Source organism: Alligator mississippiensis, chromosome 13 (genome assembly GCF_030867095.1).
Source record: "Alligator mississippiensis isolate rAllMis1 chromosome 13, rAllMis1, whole genome shotgun sequence".
Classification (NCBI taxonomy): Eukaryota; Metazoa; Chordata; order Crocodylia; family Alligatoridae; genus Alligator; species Alligator mississippiensis.
This window is the reverse complement of record NC_081836.1, coordinates 45,929,441-45,947,628: the sequence shown is the minus strand read 5'-3', so window position 1 is coordinate 45,947,628 and position 18,188 is coordinate 45,929,441. Positions and strand designations below refer to the sequence as shown.

General features: G+C 41.6%; 2 protein-coding genes and 1 long non-coding RNA gene across 8 annotated transcripts in view; 1 reads left to right on the top strand and 2 right to left on the bottom strand.

The window, feature by feature from the left end:
• Window positions 1–5,921, bottom strand: part of LOC102564848 (acyl-coenzyme A synthetase ACSM3, mitochondrial) — a 21,756-nt gene extending 15,835 nt beyond the window's left edge. For 2 of the 4 annotated variants that reach the window (XM_006273691.3, XM_019494656.2), the window contains exons 1-5: window positions 5,804–5,921; window positions 4,105–4,369; window positions 2,866–3,079; window positions 1,499–1,706; window positions 712–855 (exon numbers count right to left, since the gene is read on the bottom strand). In XM_006273691.3, the coding sequence (XP_006273753.1) occupies window positions 712–855; window positions 1,499–1,706; window positions 2,866–3,079; window positions 4,105–4,299 (761 nt within the window). In that variant the 5' untranslated portion in view covers window positions 4,300–4,369; window positions 5,804–5,921. Of the gene's footprint in view, window positions 1–711; window positions 856–1,498; window positions 1,707–2,865; window positions 3,302–4,104; window positions 4,370–5,803 lie in introns of those variants that run through there. The other 2 variants (XM_019494654.2, XM_019494655.2) reach the window with 2 other exon arrangements.
• The window catches only part of LOC109284906 (uncharacterized), a 17,737-nt gene continuing 4,252 nt past the window's right edge, over window positions 4,704–18,188 (top strand). Inside the window, exons 1-2 of the long non-coding RNA XR_002092523.1 lie at window positions 4,704–5,008; window positions 5,424–5,511. This is a non-coding gene — a long non-coding RNA (uncharacterized LOC109284906). The remainder of the gene's footprint in view (window positions 5,009–5,423; window positions 5,512–18,188) is intronic.
• LOC102568110 (acyl-coenzyme A synthetase ACSM4, mitochondrial-like) overlaps window positions 12,556–18,188 on the bottom strand; it is a 21,889-nt gene continuing 16,256 nt past the window's right edge. For all 3 annotated transcript variants that reach the window (XM_019494650.2, XM_019494652.2, XM_019494651.2), the window contains exons 9-14: window positions 17,943–18,023; window positions 17,743–17,844; window positions 16,336–16,463; window positions 15,689–15,788; window positions 14,607–14,726; window positions 12,556–13,060 (exon numbers count right to left, since the gene is read on the bottom strand). In XM_019494650.2, the coding sequence (XP_019350195.1) occupies window positions 12,974–13,060; window positions 14,607–14,726; window positions 15,689–15,788; window positions 16,336–16,463; window positions 17,743–17,844; window positions 17,943–18,023 (618 nt within the window). In that variant the 3' untranslated portion in view covers window positions 12,556–12,973. The remainder of the gene's footprint in view (window positions 13,061–14,606; window positions 14,727–15,688; window positions 15,789–16,335; window positions 16,464–17,742; window positions 17,845–17,942; window positions 18,024–18,188) is intronic.

Genomic DNA, 18,188 nt, shown 5'->3' with positions numbered 1-18,188 from the left:
GGGGGCTCTGCATGAGCCCCCACCCCCCACTGTCCCAGCCTCACCATGGCTGTCCCGCCCACCTCAGCTCCAGCCCTTTAAGAACCCCCCCCCAAGAAAACCCCCTGGACTCACCATTCCTGCCAGTGCGGGGGGGAGGGATCCCTGTGGCCCCCTGCTGCCCCATGCCACTTGAGGGGCTCTATACAAGTCCTCTGAAGCCCCAAGGCCACTGCAGGAGCTGGTGAGTCCCAGGGCTTTTCTTATTTTGTTTTTTTTCTTAAGGGGCCAGAGCTGGGGTGGGCGGGGCAGCCATGAGGGAATGTGAGGGCCCCAGAGCTGCAGCTTCCATGTGGCCTCCAGCTGGCCTAGGCATTAGGAGAGATTAATGTTGACTTGATGTTACACAGCTTGATTTGGTAATCTCGAAATATTTTTTTTTCAACTGAAGTTGTCAAAATGAAACATGTCGATATTTCCAAACTGAAATTTTGCAAAACTCCATTCCACAAGAACTTTATTTATCTTAACTTTCCAGTCTATTTCAAGATAAGGACAAACATGACGATACTAGACTTTCACATGGGAAAGAAATGCTATTGTTTTATCAGCTCTACAAATAACCCATCTCTGATATGAATTTTTAAATAAATGATAATTTATTCAGTGCCTTGCACACATTCATTTTGTGGCTAGGGCTTACAAGAGCAAAAAAGACTTAGAAGTAATTACCTTCCAACTGTTGTCAGTCCAATACCAAAACTGCTGTAGGAATGTTCTACCATTTTGGGGTAGCCAGTAGTTCCACTAGTAAAGTAGATAATCATAGGTTCATGATGCTTTGTTTTAACAGGGGCATGATCCTCAGGAGCAGCTCTTCAAAATAAAGAAGACAAGATGTTCATTCGAGAGTGGCTAAAGTTGTTCAAGAAAGGAAGCATCAATCCTTCACTCTCTGGTGCAGGCATTCCATCTTTGTCTCTTCCCAAATTAAGCTGCCTACTGTCTTACTCTTACAGGCTAGTGGCAACTAAGATTTCCGGCCTTGGAAACGCACAAACCTCCCTTTATGATAGGTGGGTCTGCAACATGGCTGACTGAAATTAGTGGAAAACACCAGTTGGTTTGAGTAGGCCCTGGGCGTGTATCTAAATGGAGAATTCGGGTCATTGTCTTACTTTCAGGTGAATTGTCCTGGGTTGGAACCATCACTGTTTCTTCCTCACTTTCTGCGTATTTAAAGCTGCACCATTTTTAAACACTTCTTTCCCAACCTCATGAATCTTTTATACTTGTATTTAATTGCATCCAGAGCAGCTGAATTGTCGGGAAAGAGCTGGTTCCAAAGAACATCTGCATTCCGTGAGGCAAGTGGAGTCTGAAAGTGCTTGCTGCACAAGATCTTTGCCATTCACTCTCAATTATATCAGGATTTTCCATATTATGTATAACTAAGGAGGGGGAGGTCCAGCTGATATATAACATCTGAATTTGCATTTGGATTATTGGCATTGCTCACCTGAATAGGTCATTGAAGTTCAGCCACCCATCGCTGTTGCCTTCAGAGACTAATACCTTGGTTTTCAGAAATTGGCACTTGGACACAACCGAGTCCACTGCAGGTGCCAACATATCATTGGTAATGATGCATTTTGCCTCAGAAGACTGAAGCCTATAGAAGATGTCATTAGCTCTTAGCTGGATTGTTGCTGGAATAAATACAATTCCTGGAGGTGCAACAAATGGAAATTTACAATTAGCTGGACATTTAAAAATGTTGCCCAGATTCTATCCAGTGGAAGTCCAGTGACTTCAATAGGGTGATGCCAATTGACATTAGCTGGAATTGGCCTTTCAGACTCCCACCCTTCTCTGCTATTGCATATCTCAGTCTTTAAGAATCAACCCATATGCCACAGCCTCTTCAAGTCTATTACTAGGGTACCTTCTCCCCTTAATTAAAGGAACGTTAAATCAGTCTAACATGAAGCATCATTCTGAAACATAAATCCCAACACACACCTTCACCCTAGACTCTTCCCTTTTTACCTTTGCAAAAAAATCTCCTGATAGGCACACTGGTTTGTTGTTGCCACCACTAAGGTGACCCTTCCTGTCTGACAACCCCTCCCATGGCCCCATGCAACTTGTATGTCATTTAGCTGGTCTGTGCCTCAACTTCTTCCTATGTGGGATGGACTTCACCTTTTTCTGCTCACCTGGACCAAACCTGGTAATAGGACAGTGATGCCATTTTGAAGGTACCCCCATCAATGTTCTTGAGACCTCTCTATCTTGTGGGCTTGAAAATGCAAGGGGTGAGGGGTAGGGTCTCCTTGAGAATAGCCAGAGATAAGGTGTAGATGTACCCAGATAGGATTCAGATGATCTAGGTCCAATTCAGATCTCTGCTATCCTCCTATGTGATCTTGGGCAGGTATAGATTCTCAAAGGCATTTAGAGGGTGGTTTATCAATGGCCTTAGGAGTTGCAGTATATAACTCAAAGATGCACAGGCACCAAGTGACATTCACAGCCCAACGCTGGGTGCAGAGGTTCCCTGAACAAGGCATGGGGAGGGTTATGTATCTAAGGATGGGATTGACCAAAGCCAGCACACTGAGCAGGGAAATAAGCTAGCCAATAAGAAAGGCTCGGGGGGAAGTGTCAAGTTCTGTCTGTGTCTAGGAGGTGTCTTAGCACAGCGTGTAAAGCTAAATATGTGCATAAGTCTTTGAAGTCTCAAGGTAATAGACTGCAATCTCCTCACACTACCACATATTGTGCAGTGTTTAATTTCATGAGGCCATAAACTTGTCTGGATCCCTGATGTTATTCCTGCAATATAAATAATGAAGTCAGCTCTTTATTACTAAATATACTGACCGGTTCTTATACAGCCCACAGTTATCAACCACCATTCCGGTATCCGGGGCAAAATCACTATAAGTCTATCTCCCTTTTTCAGACCACATGCAGCAGAGAGTACATTGGCTGTTTTCCTGGACAGGAGTCCCAGCTCCTCGAAGCTCCATTTTACCTCATCTCCTTTCCCACTTACCCACCATAGGGCTGGGTTGAAGGAAGATCTTCTGCCATCCTGGTGAACACAGGACATGAAGTAAAGCTCTAAATACTACAACAAGTAACAGCAATACAAATACACATGTGCTTATCTTAAAACCCAGGAGCAGTCTCATTAATACACTGTGCCAGGTTGTGCACAGTGATGCCATGTTGCCCTAGGAAATGTGCAGCTTCATGCCAGCTTGTATGGCAGGGTTCTGTCTCTGTCTCATTTTGCCACAGATCACAATCCTGCCTATGGGGAAAGATCAGTGGAACACATAAGTACAGTAACTGCTTTCTTTAAACATAGCCTAGAACATATGATAAAGATAATGGGTTGGAGGATTATAATTTTACTACAATAGTGCTTGGAGCTTCAGTACTTGGCACAGCTATGGAATGAGCCTAAACTTCTCTTATTACTAAACACAAATTGATCAACATGTAAAACATTGTTTCAGATGCTGAAAATTTAATGAAGAATATAATTATTCTTTGAACCACTGACCAGTATGACCAATATGAATAGATGAAGATGTAGAGAGGGCCCAATCATGAGCTCCCTATGATAAGACCATTGAAGTCTGTATAATTAGGTTCAGTAAGAGTACAAATAAGTTCTAACCACAAATTCCATGCTGTTATCCCCACTTTTATCTAAAAATGGCTCTCATTCATTCATTCATTCATTCATTCATTTTAACTCTTTGCTATTAAACATTTTCAAACCTGTGTATGAAGAGCTATACACAAACACACATATATATATGCAGAAGTTTATACATACACACATAGCTATTTAGAAATATGTGGTTGTGTATATATCTGTAGCTATGTACATAAACTCATGCACACATCATTGGTTGGCACCTTATGGCAGCAAATGCTCTTAATGTCTTGATTACTCACTGAAATTCTTGAAACTACAAATCAGTAATTATGGAAGTATCAACCCTTAGGGAAGATGATCATATTTTTAGCTCAGTATCTCTGAAATGATATACACAGGAGACAAAAAGGAAAGCATCTCAGAACAGAGGAGACAAAGTGGCTTACCTTTTCTAGTTGGGTCCATTTGTCTAGAACATCATGTGCAAAGTTAAAGTACTCTGGCACTTCGTAGACATCGAGGAGTTCAGGATCTGAGACATTTAGAGGAGCACATCTTCTATAGTGTTTGCTGAAGAGTCTGCAGGATGCCTTGGGCATCCAAACAAACTTAAAATTTGGGAATTTAAGTAAAAGCCTCATGGCACAAAAAGATGTCTTTGCATTAGTTGAGATAGACAATTCAATAGATATTCTTTGTAAGGCCTTTCACCTGCAATGACATTAGTTAAACATTACGCTAAATGTTTGGGAGATAAAGAAATATGAATAGATCTAGGTATAAAAAGCAGGTATAAAATCTATGTTCGCATCCTGATCTTTGCTTCTCTTGAGCTCATAATAAAACTAGGAGCAGAACTGGCTTCAGCATCTATACTACTTATCACCAGGGATCCTAGTTTTCTCTGATTTAAAACAAATCCCCAATTTTTGTTTTTAAAAAAGTAGCCCAAAATCCAAATTTTTCCATGATTAAAATGAAACACCACCATATTGGTGGTGTTTCATTTTAATCATGGAAAAATGTGGATTGCGGGTTACTTTTTTTAAACTGAAAATTGGGGATTTTTTTTAAATCAGAGAAAACCTGGATCCCTGCTTATCACACAACCAAATCTGACCCTGGAAAACAGCCTGGCCGAGCAGGCTGGATGAGCCAGTGGAGAACCCCTTATCACTGTTCCATATTCGGGGTTGGTTTTGCTCTGTGATATCTGTGCCTTTCCTATGTGAATACAATGATGGATGCATTTGTATAAGGAAGGGTGATTCAAAGGGCCACCAATGAAGCTGCTCTGGAGCATCAGTGCTCAGAGAGATCTTACAGAACAGGGCACCACGGTGCAGAGAAGTGAGTATCCCAGAACCTTTCCCTGTAGACTAGAACTGTACCAAGTTCCTTCTTCTCCAGGCAGTTTCTTAACAACCGGACAGGCAGGGGCAAGATATGTCCAAAAAATGTACAAATTGTTATGGAAAACAAGCACATGAAACAAACCATCTTGCTTACTCAGGGGATTTAGTTTTAAAAAGCATGCCATTGTATACAACATGATGCCTGGATGCTCGACTTTCCTCTGCAGTCAGAATTGGCTGTGAGGGAAGGAGCTTAGATACTGAGCTCAGTTCTGCTCCTAGTTTTTGTATGGACTCTAATGAGATAGGATCAGGACATAAACCTGGATTTTATATTTGGTTTAAACCCCTCTCCTTGCCTTATATTCAAACAGTCCCTCATCTGAAGGTTATTCTCTCTCTTTTTCCAGGAGTACAAGGAATCAATCAAAGAACTGGTGTTCTGCTGCTGTCAAAAGAAATTCAACCCCAGTCTAAGTCTGGAACCAGAGTTTACATGTGAGTTCTACACTGGACAAACCAGCTTCTTTTCCAAACTGTAGCTTCTCTAAATGACCCTTGCAACCCACCTCTTATAGATTATTTTTTATAGATAATTTTATAGATAATAGATTATTTTTTATAGATTTCCCATTTGGTAAAATGGAATTGCCATTTGAAAAAAAAATGCATTGAAATGATTTAGGCTCCAGGGAGGTATTAGTACAATAACCTGTTTTAATGTCTCACAGTTACCCTTAGTAATTTTAAAAGTCTTCTAAAGAAATAGAAACAGAAACAGTTAACTCACCTAATGGCTCCTCCAGTTTTAGTCTGACTTTATTCTAAGTGGAATTGGCAAGTCACTCGTCACATTCCCCTGGCTGGATCGTAACTCACCGTGGAGAAGGGAAAGTCAGTAAAAGAGCCACTTGCAGACTTACAGGACCAAATACAAACTTAAACTATAAGAATGAAGGAGTTCAGTACGTACAAGTAAATATTAACTTCCAAGCTGATAGGTACATCCATTTTACATGCCAGAATACAGTTTGTTATAACTACTGTTTTAAATAGGTAAGCCAACACTTTTAGCAGTGGCTCTAAAAGAGACGATAATTTTTTTCCATATATTTTGTGCTTCCCTACTTATGTGGGTGCCAAACCCTGAGAATTACCCTTGGTAATACTGGTAGCATGTTTAGAATTAAGCGTGGACTTTTGAGGTTTGGTCTGGTGGTAGGGATTCTATGAGCCAAACCTAAAGTGGCTTTGGCTTCATTGACCTCAAGTGGGTTGTACTATCGCAGCACGTTATTCTGTATGATTGCCTATTTCTATTTCTAAATGGTTTTCACTCAGTACAAAAGCTAAGCCTTAATCCCATGGATTCCATATCACAAACATTACATCAAAGATGTTTTTTGTGCACATTAATACTCCTCTATAAATGTACAAAACAATTGCTTAAAAACATCTCTGCTTGATTTTGTCACTGGGAATAATCTTCTTTGCCTGTCCTTGAAGGGGGAAACCTGACCTGCAGTGCTTTTAGCCCACTATCAAAGAAGAGGGTATTGAATCTCACCAGCAGTAGCAGAAATAGGGAGGGCAGCAGGGCAGCAGCCCTGGGTGCTGAATGAGAGGGGGTACCGGTAGCATTCTGCAGCATTTCCCCTACTGCATGACACAGCCTGATAGCATCTCTGTCCAGGGCAATGATATTGCTAGTTCCACCTCTGCTCATCAATAAACCCAGTCTCCTTTTTTCACTCAGTTGGGAACAGTACAAGTTTCAACCATTTGTGCTGACAAGGTTATTTGGGTGAATCTGATATCTTTTATTAGACCAACTTAAATAGTTGGAAAAAAAAATGTAAGCAAGCTTTCGGGTTTAAAAACCCTTTGTCAGGCTGAGGAAGTTTCAGCAGTTGGTGTGTGCTCTTCCCGGATGGAATGAAAAGTAAAGAAGCCAGGCTGGGCTGGTATGCATATAAGATAGGTAGTCAGTGAAGATGTAAATTGAGTCGTCAGTGGGTGAGAGAATTTTTTTTTCCAACTATTTAATTTGGTTTAATAAAAGATATCAGATTCGCCCGAAGAACCTTGTCTGCCTATGTCCTTAGACCAACATGGCTACAATCTACACCCCTGAATCATTTGTGGTGTCCCTTATCCCAGCGATGCATGAAGTTCTCCAGGTGAAGAAGGAAATTCAGCCACCTTCCACATCTGAGAAAGAAGCCAAAGAGAGTGGTTATTGTGTGGATATCTTTAAGAGTGTTATCTCTAAGTTGTTACATTGGCCTGGGTATTGCAGGAGGGAACAGCAGAACTGTAGGCAGGGTACTGCTCCCAAATAATCAAGCTTTATCATTCTATAAACTTAACTCCTTAATCTTTTGAGAACAACAGAATAATTTCAAGACACAATTTCAGGTTAATATATTTTTAAAAAACGTTCATTTTTAAAATCCTGTTTTGGTAGAGGACTCTAAATATATATTTTTCCTAACCAGAAGTATAATTAACTATGGTATTAAGGATTATGTAATAATACAGTCAAATGCCTTATAAAAGACAACCACACATATTATGAATCTATCCTATCCCAAACCAAAAAGTCTCCAAGAAGTTTGGTTTCTCCCCAAAGTGTTCAGGGCATCTATTCTAACCTGATTTGTATATAATACAGAGAAAATGGGATAATTACTGTCTGAACCTATGTTTTAAAGCCTCGGAGAGTTGCCTTTCTCCCCTCAACTGTCTTTGCATGATATGCTGATAGGATTCACATCTCAGAGACACATGGAAAAAAACAGTGCAATCTTTCTATGAAGGTTAGTGCATCCCTGCAATAGTCATGAGGAATGTTCTTTTGTTTTTAGAAACAATCCCATTCACACTCAGTGGTTTTGGTTCAGACTATTGATTCACAGTAAATAATATTTAAAGAAAAACTACACGTGAAACAAGTATTTTCATTTATTACCTTATTCTATTTAAACTTGTGCCAAATTTGGGGCTGCTTGATCCCAGCTGACTTCCCACCTATGGCGGGGGGGCTGGACCCAATGATCTCACGAGGTCCTTTCCAGCCCCTAATGTCTATGAAACCTATGAAATTAAAGGCCAGACGGGAGGAAAGTGGATACAGGTCCGTACTGTATGAGAACATTTTATTTTTTTCAGAAGGAAAAATTCACTCTCATTCTCATGATTCTGAAAGAAAGTTGAGTTGCCTTTGGTGGATGGATAGCCCTTGATTCTACCTGCTTGTAGGTGTTATTGTGTATTACTGATGTGATCCCAAAGGGAACTGATGGGACTCAGCAGTGAGACTTTGACCTAAGGTTCTTTTTTAACTCCTGAATTAACGACCCATACAGCCTTGAATGTTTGGGACAAGAGTTGTTTTAAACATTAACACTGGACAAAAGGTGCAGTGCAATGCAGTTCATAGAAGGGCAAGTGACCAGGAAGGAGGCTCCTGTGCTCTAATGAGGAACAAATTAGACATGTTACTTGACTTTGTACCTTCAGCCCAGTCATCTGAAAAACTGGGTGAGAGAGCAAGAGCAAAATGGAAAACCAGATGCTGCCTCCTCTGTGGTAAGTTGGACAAGCAGTAAGGGCTGAGGAATTTCTTTCAAGCTTGGAGAAATAAAAAAGGCTTATATTAACAATCTAGATTCGAGTTAGAGAACCAAATGAATGTAGTTGTGATTGTGCAATCTCCCTTCCGTCACTGGAAGTTTTCAAGTATGTGTTGGAAAAACATTCATCTAGGATAGTTTGGACAAGGACACTCCTGCCATGAGCAGGGCGTAGGGCTGGATGACCTCCTGAAGGCCTGTCCAATTTCAATGAGTCTGTGAATCCTGATCCCAAGGAAACAATGCCTCCAATGGAGTAAAATACCACATTAAAGTTTTTGCTTACTTACACCTGGATTTTAGTTCTTAATTTTAGGCAACAAAACTGGAAAAAAGAAGGCTATACAGCAGCTGAACTGAAGAAGCAGGAATAAAACCACAAGAGTTCTGAATGTCACTTCTTCAATTATTTGACAGCGCTCTTTTGTAGAAGCATGGCTAAGTGCATGATGTCGAAAATGGCTTAAAAAGATAAGTGATTGCATTTGGTATCCAAAATGTTCTATCACTAAGAGGAGCCATTTCTGATTTTACATTATTCCAGTTCTCTCTGGTGCCAATACTGAATGATTAGATAACTGGAGAAATGCGAAAGTGGAGGGATAAGTAAATGATAGAATAAAATATTAGGCGGGAACCAGCTTAGTTCAGGAATTGAAGTTTCACCTTCCCAGCTCTGGAAGGAGTTAGGAGGACATAAGTTATTTAAGAAAATAATCTTTACGTTTTGAATATATGCCCTGATTAAGCAAACTAATCTTCAGGAGCACTTTGACATGAGGTAGAGGAGAATGTATCCTGCCATCCTGCAATTAATACATTATCCCTCTGGGAATAAGGTTGTTCTAAAAATTATCTGTCAGAAGGCAAGGTGGTCTGTTAGAGGATCCATGAACAAGTGGTACCTTGGGTTTTAATTGGAGATGTGTGAACCCTTCAGGGTTTGGTGCATGGAAGGAGCCTCTGTGGGTTTGCTTGGAAGCGTTTACTATGGACAGCCGCTTTCACAGGAACCTGTCACCCTCATCCTAGTGCTGAGAACTTATCCAGATCAAACTCTTGATGCAATTTCATAGGTATATAGATGTATTAATACAAGTTTCCCTCACTTGATGTGGGTTCTGTACGTGCAAATTTGCTCTTACGCAATGACCCTTTTTATACCAAAAATTCATTATATGCAAAGTAAATTTACTCTTATGCTATTGGTGTGGTGGAAGCTTGCAGTCAGCTGCTTTGTGCGGTGATTGTGGGAGTATCACGCACCAAAATATAGTCTCCTGTGTGGATCTGTGCTCCTCACTCTTTGTCTGCAACACGTGTTTCTGTAGTTGCCATCCCCATTATGGCATCTAAGTGTCCTGCTAGCTCAGGGGCAGGCAATTATTTTGGGCAGAGGGCTGCTTACTGAGTTTCGGCAGCCATCAAGGGCCACATGACAGGCAGCCCAGGACAGATTAATATTAATTTTCTAAATTTTTTAGGGGTCCCGCAGGCTGGATAGAATGGTGTGGCGGGCTGCATCTGGCCCCCGGGCCGCGTTTTGCCCACCCCCATGCTAGCTTATGTCTTACCCTTCTCTTCTATTGGTAAATATCAAAATTATCTTGTAAAAGTGGTAGAAATGGGTCTGGGGGTCAGTACAATCGAGGTCTTGGAACGTATCCCTATTTGCTACATTATGCAAATTTGAGTTATGCGCTGTTTTCCAGGAACACATGTACAGCATAAAGCAAGGGAAACCTGTATATTCATAGCATCAAAGGGGTGTTGCATTACATTCTAGCCACTTGCTCCTGCATTGGCCCTACAAGCTCATGTTTGAATAAACCATAATTTATGTTTAGCCAAAACATATCTTTTAGAAAGGCCCGCAAACTGGGGTTGAAAGCATTAAATGTTGGGGAACGAACCAGTTCCTTTGCTAGTGTGTGATGTCAGTTAATCGCCCTCTTTATTAAAATATTGTGTCTATATTCTCATTTGAATTTGTAGAGCTTCAGCTTCCAGATTTCGTCTTTGTCGAAGCAGCTTAGTAGCTGATACTACCTTGCTGTGAAGGCATTGATACGCTGCAATCAAGTAACTTTTTAATTTCCTTTATGATAAACTAAGTGCACTGAGCATATTATGTCTCTTATTGAAAAATAGTGAGAGGTCTCAAATAATTTATGTGGTTGCAGCTTATTATGGCTGCTTCAGTGGGCAAGGGACAGCTCTGAGTATGCAGGCACAAAGGGTGGGCTTTTCAGAGACCCTAGGAATTGAAAAAGCAATGGCCATTTCTGACTGTTGTAGCAGTTAGCTAATAAGGGGGAGTCATCAACTATCAGTGCAGGTGACATCAGCCAGGAAGGTTGTATAAAACAAGAGTACAGAGATTTACAAGATGCTGAACAAGGTGGAGGAAATGAGAGAAGGTGGAATAATTCAAAAAGGAGACTTTGGAGTGGTAGGAAGAGAAAGGGAAGCAAGAATCCAGGAAGGAATGATTGGTTATGTTGAGCGTGGCAGACAGATCAAGGAGAATAAGAGCCCTTAAATGTGACCAAAGGGACATGACTTAACCTCAGAAACTGGATTAAGAAACTGGATTTCCAGCTGGGTACAAAAAGGAGTTTGAAGCATTGGGCACAGGAAATGCATCCAGTGATCTCAGGGGCCAAAAAGGTGGCCATTTTGGAGGAATAATATGTTTGACAGAAAATCCTTCAGATCCAGATAACTGAACAGCATCTGAGACATTGAAATACATTTGAAAATCAAGGCACTGCCATAAAGAGGTAGAAAGTAAACACTTTATTAAACTTTTTTCATTCTTTTCAGTACAAAACTTTATTTAATTTGCGTAGAAAAGTGTTTAGTCTCAGCAAATATTTATTTCTCATTGGTTGAAATAGTCACATTCCAAATCTCTTTTCATAATCACAATCAAAGTGACACTCCTGGGTGAGAGAGAGACACCTGCAGAAGCTTTTCTTTCAGCTCCAGAGAAGCTAGTGTCCCTCCACAATGTCTTGCTATTTAACAAGCAGATGAGGACAGCTGATTGCTAGAGACATTGTGTGAATTAATGAAAGTCATGTGCCAGGAAATTAAACTTCTTGAGTGGTCTGAATAAAATAGCTGATGATAGAGTTAAGGACTGGTACAACATGCTTGGGACTTGGCATATAGCACATGCTACTGTAATATCCTGCACACTAAAACCCCTTTATAGAAGCCCGTGGCCAGTAATTAATTGGAGCTGGAGCCACAGTCACTCAGGTGCAAGAAGGAGTTTGTAAGACTCTCCCAGGTAAGTGTGTGTGGGTGGGGAGCATGGTGTGGGAGGGACAGGTGGAAGGGGGCAGACACAGGCATGGCGGGGAGGCAAAGCATAGGGATTAAGGAGGGGGGTCTGATTGTCTCTAAAAGAGACTCTGATTGTGCAGTAGCCCATGACTACTGTACAGTAGTGTCACATGGCAGAAAGCACGATGTGATGCTACTGTGCAGTAGTCTTGGGCTACTGTGCAGTCAGCGTCATGAAGCGATGTTACTGCACAGTCGTTTAGTACTTGTTCATACAAGTACTAAATGACTGCACAGTAATGACTATGCAGTAGTGTCTCATGGTACAAGAAGGAGTTTGTAAGGGTCTCCCAGGTAAGTGTGTGTGGGCGGGGAGCACGGTGTGGGAGGGACAGATGGAAGGGGCAGACACAGGCATGGGGTGGAGGCAAAGCGTAGGGGTTAAGGAAGGGGTTTAAGGAGGACATGGCCTCTGTGTTGGGTAATTGTTGGAACAGCTGGATCAGGTGGCTTGACTCCGCAGCTACGTAAACATTAAAGATGATGATGTATTGGTGCCAACAGAGTAAGACCATTCCAGTTTCAGGGAATGGGAGTAGGCTGACACAAGAGCTCCACTGTAATGTCAGTTTATAACTTGGATAAGATAAAATATGTTGTCTTCTAAAGTACATCTCCTTTTCTGCAACCTGCAAGCAGGCAGCAAATATTAACAATGATTTCTCTATCAGTCTCTACTGTCCAGAATCAAAATAGGCAAAGCCAAATCCTGGATTTGAGCCAGATAAACTGTGGGAAGGCTGGCTCTGGAACAGAACTTTGCAACTGTTTCCTCTCCTTATAGGGCTTCAGAGTAATAAAACCACAGAATGAGATACCCTTAAGCAACCAGGCCTGAACCTTGCATTTGGGTTCTGTAATCTTCAATGCTCATAACATCAGAAAAACTTATTAAAAAAACAGAAATTGTAACAGAGAGGCTTGCTGGTGTCAATTGAATGAGAGAGGCTGCATTACACTCCACACCAACATTACATCTGTCTCCACTCATTATTTCTTAATTCATTCCTCTTGATTTTCCCAGTGATTGTCTTTGGCAGCTGTTTGACAAATTCCATCTAATAAAAAACACCAAACAAGTTAGTATGCCCTCCCCTATTTGAATTTTTGCAAACAGTAGCTCTGCCACATGTGGAAGAAGTAGAGGACACTTTGCCTAAAAACTCCCAAGATCAGGCACTAATTAAAGGAGTGCTAATACCTTTTACTCAAAGTCTTGGGGAAAACTTGAGGTGGGTTGTCTTTAACTTGTGGAGTTGCCTTTAACTGGTTTACTACAATCAGGCAAACATCCTCTGATGCTTGAGTGAATAAAGGATAAAATCTAAGTTCAGGATTTGGGTTTAAGATACAAGAGGGCACATCTACACATACAGATAATCTGGGAGCAGTTTACCTTCAAGTAAACTACTCAAGAGTAAACTCTCCCAGGCACGTATCACATGCAGGGACGCAGGAGCAGATTTGTTGCTCCTAGCAGCAGACTGCTCCCATTCCCTGCAGCCTTGCAACTGGGCTCTGCAGCAGCCAGGGGCAGCTCTAGGCTCCCTTGAGTGCTAGCTGAGGGGCCAGGAGACAGCTCTCTTCTGGTGGGGGCTGGGACATTGCTCCCTGCTCCTGGGAGCTGCCTGCTGCTGGTGTGGGCTCCTCCGCTGGAGCCTGGGCAGGGACAATGTCCCCCTGCCCACGCAGCAGGGAGCTCCCAGCCCCTGCTCTGTGATCATGGGGCTGGGGCTGGGAGATCCTTATCTCTCAGTGCCAGCTCCATGGTTGTAGGGCCAGTGCTTGGAAATCCTTATCTTAAATCCTTAAATCCTTATCTCTTAGCCGAACCCCACAGTTATTTCCCAGTGTCAGCTCTGCAGTCACAGGACCAGCACTGGGAGATCCTTATCTCCTAGCTCAAGTCCCATGGTTGTTGGGCCTGGGCTGGGAGATCTTTATTCTTACCCCTTTACCCTTACAAGGATCTCCCAGCCAGGGTCCTGTGACTGTGGAGCAAGGGCTGGGAGCTCCCTGCTGCTGGGCCAACACCCGCCTTTGCTACTGGAGCAATCTCCCACCCGTGGCTGCGCAGTTGACCGGGAGCACATTTGTTCCTGGTCAGATGTCTCCACGTGTGCTACTGCGCAGTTACCAATCATGAGTAAATTTGCTACTTGCATTTGCAGATAGCAAATTTACTCATGATTAGAGCCAATTACTGCGCAGTAAGCATCTGCACATGTAGATGCGGATGCTTACTGCACAGTAATTAGCTCTACTTTGCAGTGAAGTGTTTCGTATAGATGCACCCAGCGAGGATCTAGCAAGAATGTTTCACTGGGCCAAAAAATATTTTTAAAGGTACAAATATACATTGGTGCAAAGTTTTATTAAAACCAAAAAACAAGCAAAAAAACAAACCCCAAACAAGAAGACTCTAAAGTAAATGAGATTTAGGAAAAAGTTTCCCTCAATTAGTGGCCTCTCTATATTTTTATCTCCCTCTCTTTGATGGGGGAAGAACTCTTTGGGCTGCTAAGGAATTTTCAGGGAAATTTCAGCAGGCTTTCAGTAGGAGAGGGGGCCCTGGTATGTAAGTTATTACTTAGGACTACTTGCCTTTCTGGGATATTTGTATGGAGCAGTTACTTTCTTGACATGCTCCTGCAACTCAAAGGTTAAGCTTTCCAGATCACATGATGTAAATGCTGGTGACAAGACCACAAAAGCTTTCACTACCTACAAGGTTAAAAAAAAAAAAAGAAAAAAGAAAAGTAGAACAAAACTCACATCGTCCATTAGGGTTTTGTTACATTTATGTTCCCAATCAGCAGTGTCACTATGGGCACATTTACATGTTCCTTAATAAAGTACTAACTAAATGTGCAGTAACTACAGTTACTGTGCAGTAGCTCTGGTGCATGATTTTTTTGTGTGATGGTTACTGTACTGTAGCCTAATAACACTGTGCAGTAGCTTATTAGCATGGTTTTTGACCAGCATGCTACTGTGTAGTATTATTAGGCTACCACACAGTAAACGCCTTGTGTAGATGCACCTTGCCAGTACATGCATTGACAGTGGCATGGAGAAACTCAGAGATTTCTGAAATGGAGTTCCAGCTTGTGCCCACCTTTTCTACTGGTGGGTAAGGTGGTGGGAGGAGCAAGGCATGTCTCCTCTGCCTTTCACTGCAGTGAAGGATTCAGAAGGGTACCACTACTGTTAGGGTGTTTGCAAGGTGTCCTTTGGCTTGGGCTACACCCAGTTTCTGTATTGGTATAACTGTGCATTATTATTGTACCAGTATTACCCCCTTCTGCAGGCACAGCTGCATTGCCATTGACACCCGTTTAACTCCTTCTCTATACAAGAACAGCTATGGCAGTATAAGCACATTCTGCTCTTAACACTGTGCCCACATGAAAGGGGTTGTACCACTTCAACTGCACTAATCTAGCAAGAGCAGTACAATTTGTGCATATGAATGAGGACTTAAGAGCATGAAAGTCTGTTGAGGAGATGCCAGATGTTGCCCTTTGGGAGAGGGTCTGGGAAAGGATTAAAAATAAGATTAAAGGGATGTCCTCAGTAAAGGAACACTCTCTTTGATGCAATATTCATATGATAGCTGCAGTTTTTTACAATCAATTGCAGTTGCTATAGATGTGGATTTCTCCTGCTGTTATGAACCTCATTACCTCTCCTCTGAGGGGATCTGGGCTGCTGACAACAGCTGATTCTGCCACTGCTGGGTGCTCTATTAGTGCACTTTCAACTTCGAATGGTCCAATCCGATACCTAGGAGAGGAAAATTAAGTGTTTAATGTTATACGTTTGGAAACTAACCTGACACTAAAATGACCTTTAACTGCTTTTTATCTTACCATCTCTGTTATAGCTGTCTAATGACTCCTCTGGATATAAGAGCCATGTTATGCTATATGCTGTACAGTCTCAAAACATCTTGTTTCAGTATGTTTAAAACAAAAAGTCTCATATTTTCTATTTGAAATGACTTTTTGGTTAGGATTTTACGCTACTTTTATTGGAAGAGAGAGTTCCCAGGTGGAGGAGCTCAAAACCTAAATAGACAGGAGAAAGAACAGGGAGGGAACAATGATGTGCCCCAGCAAGTGAGTAGAAGAGTTGAGACTAGAACTTGGATTCCCTGTCCAAGGGTCTATCCAGAGAGCCCTCCTGCCAGAATGAAATGATTACATTAATCTGAAGAGAGCTGTTTTTTAAATAAACCTCCATCCCTTAAGAAACTCATCATGATTTCTTCCGTTATAGTTTGACAGAATTAGAAAGGAAACTTGCACACCCAGGAAAAAAAAAAACCAACCCTGAAGAAATGATGACATCATCCTTTCTTCCAATAAACCAAAAATATCCATCTTTATCCATAGTTCCTCTGTCCCCGGTGATGTAAAAACTCCCACGTTCTGTTGCAGCAGTTTTCTCTGGGTTGTCCTGATAACATTTCACAAATCGCAGTTAAAAATCTCAATGGTATTTTTACTGTAGATATTGTGATTGTGCATGCAGTATTAAAATGGTTGAAATGTTTTTGCCATTTCATTGAAAATTACTTTTCAGTGGCTGTGTCTGCATGAGACTCTGACTGCTCAGTAGCCTGTGACTATTGAGCAGTAGTGTTGCATGGTAGAAACTGTGACACAATGCTACTAGTAGTCTTGGGCTACTGCACAGTCAGCATCACAAAAATGCCACTTGTCTGCACTACTGCGCAGTAATGCGGTTATTTCGTAGTTATTTAGTACTTGTTTATACAGGCGACCCTTGCCATTTGTGGGGAATACGTTCTTATATCCCCTGTGAATGGCAAAACCCAGGAATAAGGCACTGCATTCATGAATGCCATCTGCGTTCATAAATGTAGTGCCCCCAGCAGCTGGGGAAGGAGGGGGGGCATGGCTGCTCTGGCTGCGGTGGGAGCATGGCGGTGGTGGCAGGAGCGTGGCGGCAGCAGTGAGAGCCCAGTGGCAGCAAATGTGGAGCTCCCAGGGAGCTCCTTTAAGTGTATTTAAGATGCGGGTTCGGCATTTGTGAATATTTGAAACTGTGCATGCCGAACCTGCGAACAGTGAGGGTTTCTTGTACAAGTACTAAATGACTGTGTAGTAATGACTGAGCAGTCAACATCTTGTATAGACATGGCCATTAAGAAATAGCCTTCAGTTTTATTTATTTTTTAATTAAAAGCTCAAATTTGAGACAAAACATGTTTTTTGACCCCAAAAGATTTGTTTTTTACTTTTCAAAGGGAACGCTGACATGTGCAATTAATGCAAAGCAATAAACTCCTGCACATATAGGGCCCCAAAGGAAAAAAACAGTCAGTTATTCATACACCTTTATCTCAGACTTGTTGATCCTCTGGTTTGACCTGTAGATTTATATCAGAATGGAGATTTATTATGACTCAACTAATGCACACTACATCTGGTGTACACAATATTAGAAGGATCCTCAGTGCAGATTTGAGATCCCGGTTTTAAGATGTCCTGAACCAAAGACCTCCAAATCTTGGGATGATTAAAATCTGTATCTAGATTTTTTAACTTGATTTCAGTCTCTAATTTGTAGAGAGACCTTTCAGGTTCTTTTTACCTGGACAGACTGTTAGTACAGTACATGATGCAGAGCAAACACAAAAGCTGAGGAAATTGTGGCACCTTTGTGTCAGCTGTGGAATGATAAAGCTATGGGGAAAAAATGGATTCCTTACTATATATTTAGAGAAAAGACCAAGTGGCCTTGTGGGTTTGATTCTGATGGCAATTTCTCCTTCTTGTCCTGGAGGCATAATAAGACCATTTTCATCTATGATCTAGAATAAGAACATATATTTTAGTCCAGAAACAATATCAATGACAAGAATATCCTATAACTTAAACTGACAGAAGGCAGTAAATTATCTTAACAAACCTGAACATCAAAAAGGGGTGCTGCCTTTCCCATTGATCCAGCTTTAATCTTCATCCCTTTGGAAACTGAACAGATTACTCCCTGTTAAAAACAAACAAGCAAATAAACAAGCTCCTAAAGCCAAGATCATTATGTAAAAACGAGCTTTGGATCAGGCCTTAAATGAATTTTCCAATTCAATTCCAGAGGCAAGCAAAACACCTGTTGATAAGGGAAGAATTTTACAATTGGGAAATGGGGAGCAAG